The sequence below is a fragment of the Eurosta solidaginis genome, chromosome 3 (genome assembly GCF_040869045.1).
Source record: "Eurosta solidaginis isolate ZX-2024a chromosome 3, ASM4086904v1, whole genome shotgun sequence".
NCBI classification, from domain to species: Eukaryota; Metazoa; Arthropoda; class Insecta; order Diptera; family Tephritidae; genus Eurosta; species Eurosta solidaginis.
In genome coordinates this window covers 196619763-196635973 of record NC_090321.1, presented here as the reverse complement: position 1 = coordinate 196635973, position 16211 = coordinate 196619763, and the positions used below count along the sequence as shown (strand labels likewise).

The 16211-nt window shown below is 36.4% G+C and overlaps 1 protein-coding gene and 1 pseudogene across 1 annotated transcript; both read right to left on the bottom strand.

Annotated features, from left to right (window-relative positions):
• Positions 1 to 274: 274 nt before the first annotated feature.
• On the bottom strand, positions 275 to 923 carry LOC137246080 (bleomycin hydrolase-like; annotated as a pseudogene).
• A 14150-nt stretch (positions 924 to 15073) lies between these two features.
• LOC137246888 (trypsin beta-like) lies at positions 15074 to 15987 on the bottom strand. The gene has a single exon (XM_067777910.1). The coding sequence runs from the start codon at positions 15933 to 15935 to the stop codon at positions 15174 to 15176; it is 762 nt and encodes a 253-aa protein (XP_067634011.1). The 5' UTR covers positions 15936 to 15987; the 3' UTR covers positions 15074 to 15173.
• Positions 15988 to 16211: the final 224 nt, after the last annotated feature.

Genomic DNA, 16211 nt, shown 5'->3' with positions numbered 1-16211 from the left:
ACTGGGCATACCATCGAATAACACATTCCGATTTGTAGTCGATCAGCGGAGACGGCGGACCATATTCTCCTGGAATGTGACGCAGGTACTGTGAAGGAAATGAGGGCACAATACAAAAACGGTCGCAGTGCAATCCTCAATAAATTATCTATCTATCATGATATCATATAGAATTACCCAATAAAGATTTCCTCTGCGTGAATATACATTTATAGAATAGAATAGAATTGCAGTAATTTATTTCGCATAACTTGAAAATCGTACACAAACTATTTTATATATATGTATGTATTATGTTTGCGAATTTTTCACCACAATCTTCGCATCATGAATTTTCTATGCGCGGTTTTTTCACGTCACCATTTTCATCAACCGATACAGAATTGGATAATGTAGCGGGAGTCATTGCTGATTTTCTAAATATAAGTCTATCCGCTTTCGATAAAAGTGTTTGAGTGTATTCCATGTTGCCTTGAACTTACATGAACATTCAAACCTTCTAAAGCCCTGCTTTGATACAAAGGGTTTGCTAACTTCACAACCACACCAAACGGCTTCACCAGCTTTTAGGCTTGCTGCTACAAGCTGTAATAATTTCTCGACGCGTTGATTATTGTATAGTACTTGACGGGTACTCACAACGTTGCCAAGAAAATCGACTGTATACGTTTGAGCATAAAGACTAAATGGGCGTGGGTCATTACCTAGACAAAACCTGGTTTTATCATAATACTCACTGGTAAAACGGCCATATAGACTACTCAAATAGATGCCAACTACTTTATATATACTTCCCATCATTTCTTCAATCTTATGTAAAAGCTCTTCCTCCGTGGGCGATTTTTCTCGTATTCACGAATCTTGCCTTTTAATATGGCATTCATGGGCATGCTCTCCTCAAAACTATAGTCTCGAGAAAGCATTTCTTTGGCCTTGGTTCTTAAATTAGCTTACATACATATTCCATTGACCGCCATCGGATAAATAAATAAAAATAAAACCCAACGATCATCTACCACCTTGCCACGTCTTTGGTGGTAAGTTAGTATCCCAAACAGATTGTGGGTGCACCTTCAGGGTTCTTTTATTTAATGGCGTGGTGATGGGTTGTGATTAATAAATAAGCTGCACATCAATTTTAAAGTTTCGCATATTAAATAAACCAGGCATGCTTAACCAACGAAACGATATCATTTCGTTACGATAATCAACGTTAATAAACGAAACGAAGTCATTTCGTTTCGTTTATTAACGTTAAGATCGTCAAATTAACGAAATGATTTCGTTTCGTTTTCTGCCATATCAAAACGAAATCAAATCGTTTATGTTGATTATTAATTTCAAACTATGCTGGCAAAGCTGATTGATGGCGGAGTCATTAAAGGTGAAAGCATTATCCAAGCTGATTGCAACTTTTCTCATGAATTTTGACAGTACGAACATTTCTCAGAGTATTTTTGACATTACCACCAACGAATTACACAAACAACTTACATAGAGTTTGTGTGTGTATGTGCGCTCGTTGTTGCCACCTTACGGCTTCACCATGGCTATAGCATTGCCAGCATAATTCAAACATAAAGTATCACGTTTTCGTTAACGTTTTTTACGTTAACGAAAGCTTTTCGTTTCGGTTAAAAACGAGATACAATTTATCTTGATAATTTCTTTATCGATAATATTTCGAAGTGTTTCAACGGAAACGGTGGAAATTTTTTGATAAACGATTAGCTTAACGTTAAGGTGCATCCCTGAAATAAACTTTAGTATAAATTCATGTTTGTTGACTACAATGTTGCAATGCTTGACACAACAATTGACGTTTCTATTACATTCGCATAATACCACTACACAGATTTTGACAATTTGAACAGACATATTTTGTTGCTTTACAGATGAGCCAACCATGTATAGTTGAGCCATGGGTAAAATGTACTTATTAGAATACGTTGAAAATAGATATGGATATGAAATAGAAATTGTGAAAAATATTGGAGAAATAAACAAGTATGGAAGGCTAAGTTCGGTTGTAACCGAACATTACATACTCAGCTGAGAGCTTTGGGGACAAAATAAGGGAAAATCACCATATAGGAAAAGTTCATTTTAAATAGCGACCTGAGATGAGTGCCCAGGAACCTACATACCAAATTTCATCAAGATACCTCAAAAATTACTCAAGTTATCGTGTTAACGGACAGACTTTAGTCAGTTAAAAATTTAGGACGTGTTATAATAATGAAAATATGCCTTTATATGCGCAACATATGGCAGTTAAAATCTTTGAATGGCTCTCCTGGAAAATTGTGTTTTTTGAGTTATGACGATGTTGCAGCAAATGAGCGATATGTATGTATGTATTGTTTTAAGTTTTACATCTTAGTAAAGAAATACTATTAAGGGTCGTTTTCACCATCTTCGGTTAGCGCTGAATGACAGTTTATTTACCAGAAATCGTCCGGGTATCTGTCAAATATACTGCCAGTTAGCGTTGGTCAAAAAACGGCCTTAAAACCCCAATTAAAATAAATGTTTTATACCTATTTATTAAAATTTATTTTCTTTTATATTCTATGATGAACATTATAAAAAAAAAAAATCTTTTTTGAAGCAAAACTCAGTATAATTTACATTCTGATACTACAAACCACGATCTGCCCACACCGGACGATGTATAAATGAGCTCTTTTCAGTCGCATCTACGACGGACTTTTAATGGGTATCATTTTGATCAAAACAAATGAATCCTAGTCGATTGAGGAAGTGATAAACAATTGCTGAGGAAGGCAAAATTTAGCTAAAAGTCCAACAGGCGACCCATAGTCTAATCACGCTGGCGAAAGGAACAATCTTCGAAAATACAAGCGGCCCAACCAGTAACGTCACTATCAGCAAATCCTATTGGCCAACTGAATAGGCATATCGAGCTGATATTTATTTAGCTTGCTGGTTTCAGAACTTTCAAGCTGACATGAGTCGATAATCCCAGGGATGGAATTTCTGAGCAATGGGAGGTTTACTATGAAGAGCGGCTCACCATGCTCACCGATCCAACACAAACGACTCACCTGAATCCACTCAGTACGTAGAAGAACGAATTTATGCCCGATGAATTCCATTCTCGGAGTCTTATACTCAAAACTAGCAGTGAAAGGAAAGCAGATTTCACAGGGAGACGGGTATCACTCTGGCACAATTTCGATCTAGATACTGCAAAGACTTTAACTCTTACATATCCCAAATTATCCCCTGTGGCAAAGGGGGGTCTTACCTGCTGTAAAAGGTGGCTATAAGACTATGGGTCATTCGTCAGTTTTCGAAGTTGACAATAGGGTATTCTCTATGGAGTAATGCCTTCTTTTTGTTAGAAATTTGGCAATAAAGCTCGATATTGGAGGCTATGTTGCCAAATTCCAAAGGCCCTTACCTGTTCTAGCAAGTGTATGATTTTTTTTGTATTTTTTATACTCAGCTGAGGCGAGCTCACAGAGTATATTAATTTTGTTCGCATAACGTTATTCCGTAACGGCATAAACTAATCGAGATAGATATAGACTTCTATATATCAAAATGATCTGGGCGAAAAAAAGAAATTCATTTAGCCATGTTCGTCCGTCCGTCCGCCTGTCTGTCCATAAGCACGATAACTTGAGTAAATTTTTGTATCTTAATGAAATTTGGTTTGTAAGCTCCTGGACACTCATCTCAGATCGCTATTTAAAATGAACGAAATCGGACTATAACCACGCCCACTTTTTCGGTGTCGAAAATTTCGAAAAACCGAAAAAGTGCGGTAATGCATTACTAAAGACGGGTAAAGCGATGAAACTTGGTAGGTAGGTTGAACTTATGACGCAGAATAGAAACTAAGTAAAGTTTTTAATAATGGGCGTGGCATAACCCACTTTTAAAAGAAGGTAATTTAAAAGATTTGCAAGCTGTAATTTGGCAGGCGTTGAAGATATAACGATGAAATTTGGCAAGTACGTTACTCGTGTTACCATTTGTGTTCTACATAAAAATTAGCGAAATCTGATGACAAACACGCCCGCATTAAAAAAAATTGCTTAAGTCAAATTTTAACAAAAAATGGAATATCTTTACAGTATATAAATTATAATAATAATTATGTCAACATTCAACTCCAGTAATGATATGGTGCAACAAAATACAAAAATTAAAGAAATTTTGAAAATAGGCGTGGCCCTGCCCTTTTTCATTTAATTTGTCTAGAACACTTTTAATGCCATAAATCGTACAAAAATGAAATTTGGTAAGAGCATAGCTGCTATGACGATAACTGTTTTCTGTGAAAATGGGCGAAATCGGTTGAAGCCACGCCCAGTTTTTATACACAGTCGACCGTCTGCCCTTTCGCTCCGCCGTTAACACGATAACTTGAGCAAGCGTCAATATATCTTTACTAAACTTAGTTCACGTACTTATCTGAACTCACATTATCTTGGTATAAAAAATGGCCGAAATCCGACTATGACCACGCCCACTTTTCGATATCGAAAATATCGAAAAATGAAAAAAATACTATAATTCTATACCAAATACCAAAAAAGAGATGAAACATAGTAATTGGATTCGTTTTTTGACGCGAAAAATAAATTTAGAAAAAACTTTGTAAAATGGGTGTGACACCTACCATATTAAGTAGAAGAAAATGATAAAGTGCTGTAGGGCAAAATCAAAAGCCCTTGGAATCATGACAGGAATACTGTTCATGGTATTACATATATAAATAAATTAGCGGTACCCGACAGATGATGTTCTGGGTTACCCTGGGCCACATTTTGGTCGATATCTCGAAAACGCCTTCACATATAAAACGAAGGGCCACTTCCTTTTAAAATCCTAATTAATACCTTTAATTTGATACCCATATCATACAAAGACATTCTAGAGTCAACCTTGGTCCACTTTTATGGCGATATCTCGAAAAGGCGTCCACCTATAGAACTAAGGCGCACTCCCTTTTAAAATACTCTTTAATACCCTTCATTTGATACCAACGTCATACAAACACATTCCAGGGTTAACCTAGGTTCATTTCCCTATATGGTGAATTTCCCTTATTTGACAAATGATGAAGGAAAATCGTTTCAAAAAGCGTCACCCTTGGTCTACAATTTGGTCGATATTTCCCAAACGTATGTGATATGGAATTAAAAACAACTTACAAACCATCTACGAAAACCTTCGAAACAAACGCAGCTAAGTTCTCAGCTGAGTGTGTAATGTTCGGTTACACCCTTCGTTCCTTATTTTTTTATGGAATTTTTCAATTCTTGCGATGTGGATACCGCGCTTAAAGCAAATTCTTCGGCTTGTCATAGTAGGATCTAGACATTTGAAATATAGTACATTCAAGAAAAAATGTCTAAAAATAAGACAAAATGCGTAATGACTTAATTAATTGGAAGAAAAATATATATAAAAAACCGCACCTAAATTTAATTATTAAAACACCCCTGACATGTGCTCAGTTGAAAATTTACTGGTATCCAAATTTATGAAGCAGCTGCATAAATATCACTAAAAAACAACTTTGTCTATATTTTGGCAGCATGTCCGAATTCAGCATTGTCCTCACTTTTTCATCCTAACTTTTTTTAAAACTTTAATTTATTTAGCTTAGGTCACAGGGAATGAAACTTTTATATATATGTATTTTCTAAAATAAATAAATTTATGACTTCGTTTAATTCAAATTTACTATTTTAAAAATTATTTATTAAGAACATTCCTTACAAATCGCTTCACTCTTTCGTTATTAAGATTAGTGTAGACACCAGGAAAATCGGGACGATTGCAACCAAAGCCGAACGACACCACACCACACAGTTGACCATTCACAATACCAGGACCACCGGTATCTAAACTGCATGAATCACCATTGCCATCACCAGCACACACAGATGTTCTTGTTATAGCAATATTTATTGTTTGATATTGACTTGAGCAGTTTGTCCAATTTACAACTGGTACAGTGACTGAGTGCAAATTGGGTACATTTGTTGTACTCTCTTCACTCAACGAACCCCAGCCGTATATAGTCATTTGTCTACCTGGCGACATTACCGTATTACAGCTTGGTACAATGCCTACTCTTGGTGTAGGATTAAATGGTATTTGCAACTTCATACCACCAATATCCATGAATCTTGTAGTTTGATCATAATTTTGTGGATAAAACATTTGTTGTACTCTACGACTTTGACGACCATCCTCATTTAAATTAGTACGTCCAGCTTTGACAAGGATCTGTCTGATTGGCACACCAACAATACATCGCGCTGCTGTAATAACATGTTGCAATGAAAGTATGGCACCAGCGCAATAATATACACCGCTGTTGGTGATTGAAACTACAAAAGGACTATTTGCGATTTGTGTAATATTACCGTCGACAATGCGATCTTGTGCCGTCGACAAACCAAAAACGCTGCTGATAACGAATATCAGCGTGAGAGAACCGTGTACTTGCATGCTGCTGTCTTAACTAATGAAGTTACTTGTGATAAAATGAATTTATTTTCAATGCTTTTATACCGTTATACATAGGAAAAAAAGTTGATAAAATTTATCATATTTGTTAAACAGTTGTGTAAACAACTATATTTAGGCATTTTTTTAAGGAATTTGTATATAAAACTGTCATTTTAATATTTTTCGGGTGTTGGTCTAGAGCCGATAAGCCTAAAACAAAGGTAGCTGAACCAGCAAATCTTCTGACTACAGTTTAAAACGCAATGCCCTGCCGGCGCGAAATAAACGCGACGAAGTTCGCCTGTTCAAAAATAGAATCCCCGTAATTACATGAAATTGAGTACAATGGCATTGTTTTTGCGCCCTACTTTTGGCTAAATGAGAGCTTTATTTATTGTCATTTTGGTCCTCTCAAAAGTAAGCAAACCGACTACGGGAAAGACTTCCTATAGTCTCTGAGCTATGGCTAACCACCTACAAAAACGAGAAAAAGGAATTGAAAACTCGTGCTTTTCAACAATCCGTGAAGTTCTATATTGATAATTCGAGGATGACAAAATATTGGTGGTTATCGTGTGCCCTGCAAAAACACATTCAATTAAATTAAGCCTATGTGTATGCGAATGTGTTTCAATTACAGACAAGTAAGAATGGCCTGCCTTTGACTGAGGCCAAAACCTTATACCTTTTGTGAATATTATCGAGGAAGTCAGTACCCATAATGAAATAATCAATGATTTTAGGGGATAAGTAGTAATGCCTGAAGGAGAATATTTCAAAATTACCAAGACAAGACAATGAATTATATTGAACGATCTTCGAATCACGTTAGATGTATCTAGCTGGTCCGTAAGGACCTCACATAGACTAAATGAGTACATAATGTAACCAAAAGTTTGCTCAACGACCCAAATGAAAAACTCTATCAGAAGCCAGGGGCCTAAAGCTTTGTAGAACCTACTAGCTACTTGCCGCTTCTACATTTGATTGCTGTGCCACTCGTAATAGCTGGAGTCTTATTCTTGCAAGCGCAGGGCACGAGCAAAAAAGGCGCTTGATTGTTTCCTTATAATTACGCCTCTTTCTCGCAAAGGCTGGACAGCGAGCATGAAGTAAGTTAATGATTCTTCCTTTTCGCATCCTATACAGCTAACACAGCCGGGAGTGTCTAGTATATTAAGGTGCACCGCATGTGCTCTCATTAGGCAGTTCGCTATTGCCAAGCGGAGAGCGAATGGCCAGCGAAATCCCAACGTTCCCAGAGCCGAGAGATCAGCCTTACAGTTCCCAGGGGTATCCTCATACCTAACTGTGACAAACTTCATAAAGGTATCAATAATAGTTAAACCAGTTTATTGTCAATCATGAGAAAAGCAGCCGCACGTACAGAAGTACATGGCTAAATCAACTCTGCTCGCCGTTCTACTCATTTTGGCATACTTATTGGAAGATCAATCTTTTCTACGCACAATTTTTCAAATCACCTCAAAGATCAGCAAACTTCAGCAGTACATGTCTGGAGATCACTCATTCTATCCTCATATCTTCTTTTCTTTTTCTGCTTCTACCTTTTCCTTGGTCTATTTTTTTTTAAGCGTAAAAGTGTTTGCTCACGGTATGGGGGAAAACAGAATGTCAGTGTAGGCGTATGTGGTACTGGTATGCCGCGTGGTGGAATATCGATTGGAAGCGTAGTGTAGTCGCTGCAACTTACGGGGTAGATATGGTTGATATGAGCAAAATCGGACAGCAAATCAATCATCGAAATCACACAGCCAAAGCAAGGAAAACAGGATATTTTTTTAGGTTTGTTATCGAAGAGGCATAGATTTGCCAACGACAACTGAGGTTATTGTTTTGTTATCGAAAATCTATTGATTTAATATCTCATAATTATCGATATATCATCAAAAACGTATCGATTTGTTATCGAAAAATGTATTGATTTTAGTGTTGGGAATTATCGAATGAAAACTATCGAGTTATTCGATAGTTCACTAATTTTCATTCATTCGATAGTCATTTGAAATTCGTTCATTACTATTTTTTCGAATTACTAAATTACTAGTTTTAGGTATGAATGATTCGTTCACTACTATTTTTTCGAGTTACTAGTTTTAGGTATGAATGATTCGTTCATTACTATTTTTTCGAATTACTAGTTTTAGGCATGAATGATTCGTTCACTACTATTTTTTCGAGTTACTAGTTTTATGTATGAATGATTCGTTCATTACTATTTTATCGAACTACTAGTATTTGGTATGAAGGATTCGCTCATTACTATTTCTTCGAATCGTTCGTTCTATTTAAATTTTTGCTGTGCATATATCAGTGTTAAAAATATATTAAAATAAATTTAGCATACGTCAACCTAATCGACAAACGTTTTAAGCGTGGTAATTATTAAATATTTTTAACTGAGGAAGTGATTTTAACGATTTAATTTGTGTAGATATTTATAATGCGGCCTGAATTAAAGAGATCTTCCGTTTGAAAGTTTTTTACCAAAAATGGCAATGAAGTTAAATGCCATATACGCAACAAAATTTTTAAATTTTCTGGCAACACATCAAATTTAAATGACCATCTAGGCCGTAAGCATCCGTCTTCCTCAGAACATAGGAACCTAACTTCAGGAGAAATAACGCCAGTAATTTCAGAAGAGGAACGTAGTTCCTCTTCTCTTTCGTCAACTACTGCAGGGAGTGCAGCGCGCAGTTCGTTAACAGTACCTACCGAAGACATTTCCAATAGCGGATGTTTGAGAAAGACTGTTCAAACAAAATTATTTGTTACCAGAACACGTTCTGAGCTCTCAGAGCAAGAAAAAAATAATATTGATGAATCTCTTTTAAAGATGATTACAAAAGACTTGCAGCCGCTTTCCATCGTTGACAATGTAGGATTTGTAGAATATACAAAAAATCTTCAGCCATTATATTCCTTGCCAAACAGAAAAGTTTTATCAAATACAATGCTACCTTTTAAATACAATGAAGTAAGAAAGAAACTGCATGACTTGCTGAACATTGTAACACATATTTCAATTACAACTGATATGTGGACTTCTGATAGTCAAAAATCTTTTTTGTCAGTTACTAGTCATTTCGTTCGGGATAACAAAATGATTTCTGCAGTTTTATCAACAAAGGAAATGTTAGGAAATCATACCTCCCAAAATATAGCTACAGAATTGAAGTTAATATTTGATGAGTGGTCCATTTTTGACAAAATAGTTACTGTAGTAAGTGATAACGGGGCTAATATTAAAAAGGCTATAATTGAAATGCTACAGAAGCACCACCACCCATGTGTAGCGCACACATTAAATTTATGTGTAATTGATGCCATCAAAGCTGTTCCACAAGTTACTGTGCTCATAACCAAGTGTCGTGCCATAGTCACTTACTTTAACCATAGTTCTCAAGCGGAAAATTAAAAAATATGCAAAAGCAAATGGGCGTACTGAACTGAGGTTAAAACAAGATGTCCCTACCCGGTGGAATTCCACCCTTATAATGATGGAGCGCATATGCTTGGTAAAAGAACCACTCTCTGCCATAATAACTTCTTTACCAAATGCTCCTGATTTCCCCAATTCATCAGAATGGGAAACATTGTTGGACTACACTAATCTTTTCAAGCCCGTAGAGGCCATGACAACCGAATTGTTAGGAGAAAATTATCCCACGATGCCACTGGTAGTGCCCCTAATCAGAGGTCTTCAATACGCAGTACGAAATCGCAAAATGAAAACTGAAAAGCAGAAAGTTTGAAGAGCAGATTGTTAGAGGTAGTTTGGAGACGATTAGGGCAGTTGGAGTCTGACAAAATGTGCGCCAAATCAACATTCCTAGATCCAAGGTTTAAAAAATTGCGTTCGGTAATGAAATTAATGCAAATAATACAACAAAATGGCTAGTGGAAGAAGTAACTTCCCTAATACGGCAACAAAACACAAGTGTTTCTACCAACACCCCAAGAGAAGTATCGGTCGATAAAAGCGAAGTATCTCTCTGGGACCTTCTCGATGAAAGAGTTGCTGAAGCAAAAACAATTTGTCAAAACGCGCCCAATGTCAATGCAAATATTCAGTTGGAGCAATATCTAAAGCAAAATTTTGTTGATCGCTCAAATAATCTAGAAGACTATTGGAATCGTAGCCAGTCAACATTTCCGGAACTATATACATATGCTTTCGAAAAAATATTTATGTATACCCGCAACCTCGGTTCCGTCAGAACGAGTTTTCTCGAAAGCAGGGCAAATAATTAACGACAGGAGAAACCGACTTAAAGGAGATAAACTAGATATGATAATATTTTTGAACAGCAATTTAAACATTGAAGGTATTTTTCATGTCAACTCGATGTACATACAGTGGACCCTCGGTTAACGTACACAATTGGTTCTAGCATCTTGCTCGTTATGCAAAACGTTCGTTAAGCAAAACCATTATTCCTATAAGAATCAATGTAAACTAAAATAATGCATTCCAGGTCGAAAAAAAATACAGTCTTATATGTTTCAATTTGAATTTTTATTGAAAGAAACCTAGTACCTAGCATTATTAATCTACATTAAGCAAAAAACTGTCTAGAGTCGTTTGTTTCTGACGTCCCTTCAAAATTTGTTCAAAATGGGACACAGCATTATCGTTGAATAATTCTGTTGCACGTACTGCCGCTGTCTGACTGGGGTGATGCTTTTTAACGTATGATGCCACAAACTCCCATGCTTTGAGCATTTCTCTGATTGCACTAGACGGTTGCTGTTCTTCGGTTATCTCCTCGTCTGATAAAGTTTGCTTCTTAACATCTTGTTGTAAATCACATTGCAATTCTATAAGCTCGTCGGTAGTCAGATCTTCACTGTGCTCTGCCACAAGTTCAGCGATGTCATTTCCATCCACCTCTAGCCCAATACGGTCAGCCAAAAATATTATTTCGTTGGTTATTGGATCCGTAGATACTGCGTCGAGTCCTTCAAATGTGCATTCGGCAAAGCGGTCGGGCCAAAGATTTTTCCAGGAAGATTCGAGTGTTCTCTTAGTAACGCCTTTCCATGCCTTATCAATAATTTTGAGACAGGCAACAATGTGGAAGTGATCTTTCCAAAACTCTTTTAGAGTAAGATTTGTTTTTTCAGTCACGTCAAAGCAATGCTGGAAAAGTTCTTTTGTGTAAAGCTTCTTGAAGTTAGAAATCACTTGCTGATCCATGGGCTGAAGCAATGGGGTTGTATTAGGTGGCAAAAAGTGAATTTTGATGAATTTAAACTCTTCAATGAGTTCATCTTGTAAACTTGGTGGATGTGAAGGAGCGTTATCCATAATAAGCAGGACACGAAGAGGCAAATCCATCTCAATCAAATATTTCAGCACAGAGGGGCCAAAAACATTATTGATCCACTCAGTAAAAAGAACACGTGTCACCCAAGCTTTACTGTTCGACTTCCACATGACATTTAGCTTACTCTTGTCAACATTATGCTTTTTGAAGGCACGTGGATTCTCTGAATGATAGACAAGTAGCGGTTTTATTTTCAAGTCGCCACTTGCATTGGAACAAAAAAGCAGAGTAAGGCGGTCTTTCATTGGCTTATGGCCGGGCATTGCTTTCTCCTCTACTGTTATGTAAGTTCGCTTGGGCATCTTTTTCCAAAAAAGACCCGTTTCGTCGCAATTAAACACCTGCTGGGGCAAGTAACCCTCAGTATCCACAAGCTTCTTGAATTCGCCTACATAACTCTCGGCAGCCTTAGCGTCTGAGCTTGCTGCTTCACCATGCCTTATAACGCTATGAATACCAGTACGTTTTTTGAAATTCTCGAACCACCCCTTACTTGCTTTGAAGTCTTCCCTTCTTGCTGTTGATATTCCTGGCGACTTTTCAATCAGAGTAGTGAATATCGTTTTACCCTTCTCACAAATTATATTCTGCGAAATTGTGTCAGCTTGCATTTGCTTTTCGTTAATCCATATCAAAAGCAATCTTTCAACATCATCGAGAATTTGTGGTCGTTGCGAAGAAACTCTTGATACTCCCTTTGAAGCGTTTAGCACCTCAAGCTTGTCCTGATTCTTGAGGATAGTAGAAATCGTTGATTTCGACAAGTTGAACGCACGTCCTAAATCAGCCACACCCAAACCTCCTTTATGTTTTTGAATGATCTTGAGTTTCATTTCAATAGTTATTTTGGTCCTTGTATTTTTCTCCTTTTCCGAATTTTTTTTTGAGGGCATTTTATGTTAGTTATTTTGCAATTTTTATAAAAGCAAAATTAAAAATTTGTATGTTTCAACACGTCTTGTTAATTTTACGAACAATTCTGCACTAAAATAAAACAAAATTCTGAACTATGAAGCAAAAGCTAAACGCAGACAGCCCAATAATGTGAATTCGGGGTTTCCCCTGTTTAGGTTGTTATGCGAGACTTCGTTCGTAAAGCGAAACTTTTTTCCCAAAAAAATGTATTCGTTATGCGAAATGTTCGTTATGCGGGGCGTTCATTAACCGAGGGTCCACTGTACTTGTATTATTTACTTTACAATAAATTTTTTTAGGGGTTTAATAACACAATCAGTTGCCATCTCTGCGGCGAAAATTTAATATAGCCCTCATGCACTATCCGATTTTAGCTAGAACAACTATAGCGACTTTTAGTATTTAAGTACTTGAAATATTTATTTTATGTTTCTTTTATAAGTGAAATTTAATGTGCAATTTTTATATTAATTAAACGTGACCTGAATTTTGAAAAAAAAAAAACAAAAAAACAGTAGCTTATGTATAAGTTAAGGCAATCAATAATGCTTCTGAAACAGATTTGAATAATACAGATAAAAATCCATTTTAAGTAACCTTCTTTCCTGTTGTTGTTGTTGTAGAGGCATAAAATCTCCCCACATGTTTGGGGGAGACCAAAAAACTCAGTGGGTTGCGAACCAAGGTCATTTGCATATCATTCATGCGCTTTGCATAACATTTAACAAAGGCATTTAAATTGAATATTTTCATTATTTACTTGAAACAAAATTTACACCATTTTAGTCATATTTAACGTTTTTGTTACGTTCCAATGTAGCGTGATCCAGATACGTATAGAAATTTAACATACAAATGCAACAACAAATTGATCCATATGGTTCACATTGTTGTCGCATTTGCATGTTAAATCTCTAGCCGTATCTGGATCACGTTTCATTGGAACAGGACGTTTTTTGTCTTATATAGGTTTGTTCTTTAGCTACCCCGAGGGGTAACTAAAACAATCCAGAAATTGTTCTTTTGGCTTCTGGCAAGCTAAAGAACAAATCAAATGAATGAATGAATGAATGAAAAAATTCGTTCGATAGTTAAAATCATTCAGTAACTAACTATCGATAGTGGAATTCATTCGATAGTTCCCAACACTAATTGATTTGTAGTAGAAAAGCTATCGGAATATTATCACATAGTTATCGATATGTTATCTGGTTTTCTGATCGGAAAGTTACAATTTTCTAATAGATGTGTTATCGAATTCTTTTCGAAGATATATCGATTTTGTATCACAATTGTATCAATTTCATATCGCTAAGTTGTCAATTATGTACCGTAGTATTACCAGTTTGTTATCGGTATGTTATCAATTTGTTAACGACGACTCTTCGGTTTTTATGACACAAAAACCTATAAATACCGATTAAACATCAATCTAAACACGATGACACAGCTGTTGCCCGTTGGTAAGAAGCTTACATGCTTATAAGATCAACAAAAAGAAGATGACTTGGCGACAACAAGCCGATAGCAAACTGACAGTTAGACGATTATGGTTGTATTTCGTTAATAAGCCAATTATAACGAAATAATAAATTGGTATTGATTGTTACCTACATATAAGAAGCTGGCAAAGATGTTCTCAAAATTATTTATTTCTGATAAAATTACATAATTTGTAGTTTAACTTCAAGCCCTGGGCGAGTTCTAATCGAAATTCACGAGTACTTGGAGGTCACGCCTCTTTTTAACATGTTATGGAAAATTCTCACGCCAGCTTTATATGTTCTCTAAACCAAAGCCCTATCTCGGCAAACGAAAATCATGCTTTACAAGTCAGTTATCGTACCCGTCCTGCTATATGGTGCAGAAACTCATGGTCTATGAGTTTTTAGGATAAACCTTTCTTCGAAAGATTTTCGAACACCCATACGTTGGAGATCGCGAATAGCGGAGAAGATTTAATAATGTGCTGTACGAGCCTTACGCAAACATCAACATAGTGCAGCGAATTAAAACGCAGCGGCTAACCTGGCTAGGTCATGTTATGCGAATGAAAGATGATGGTCCGGCCAAGAAAGTATTTTTATCGGAACTAGCCTATGGAAGCAAGTGAAGAAAGGAGCCTCCAATTTGCTGGAAGGACCAGGTGGGAAATGATTTAAACTACCTTGTTGCTGCCAATTGTTGTCAGTTAGCATAGCGAAAGAGCGACTGGCGCGCCTCGTTGGACGGCAATAACAGTTTTAACGGTTATAGTGAGCAGATAGCGATAACTTCAATAAATCGTACAACTGCACTTTCTTTTGCAAAATTTTATTTTTATTTTTATTTATGTTAATTTAAACACATCTTCACATTATCATCTTTACTTATATACCTGATTTGAATATTTTAAATTGTTTACAATTATAAAGCAAGGAAATTAGTAACGAATCTCTGAACTTCTGCGTTCATAAGATTAGTGTAGACACCAGGGAAATTTGGTCGATTGCAGCCAAAGCCGAACGATACAACAGCGCACAACTGACCATTCACAATACCAGGACCACCGGTATCCAAACTGCATGCATCACCATTTCCATTACCGGCGCATAATGATGTTGTTGGAATACCAATCATCACTGTTTGATATTGATTTGCACAATTTTGCAAATTTACAATTGGTACACTAACTGATTGCAAATTGGCTACGCTTGTTGTACTGCCTTCATTCGTTGAACCCCAACCACTTACACGCAATTGTGTACCAACTGCCAATGATGAACTACAACGTGGCGCAAAACCTACTCTTTGTGTAGGATTAAATGGAATTTGCAACTTCATACCACCAATATCCATGAATCTAGTTTTTGCATTGTAAGTTTTTGGATAAAAACTTTGTATAACGCGACGACTTTGACGACCAGTTTCGTTTAGATTAGTGCGTCCAGCTTTCACAAGAATCTGCGCAATCGGTACACCAACAACACAATTTGCTGCTGTTATCAGATGTTGCATTGAGAGTAAGGTGCCAGCGCAATAATAAACACCGTTGTTGCTCATCGAAACTATATATGGTGAACTTGCTATTTGTGTTACTGTACCGCCAACAATACGTTCTTCTGCCCTCGACAAGCTAAAAACGCTACTGATAACGAATATCAGCGTGAGAGAACCGTGCATTTGCATGTTGTATTAACTAATGAAGTTACTTGTGATAAAATGAATTTGATGATTTGGTATCATCGTTTTTATAGTAATATTTAGAGGTCAAATAATTGGTGAAGAAGCGAAATTAAGTATTTGCCAAAATTGTGAGACAGTTGTACAAACGTCTTGTATTTGTACAGTTGTTTAAGGAAATGGAGTAGTTTTATTTTTCCTGAAAAAAAAAAGGTGGTTAAACCATGAAGGGTAAAGATGATTAGCATATATTCTATGACCATGAATTGAAGAAGAAGAAGC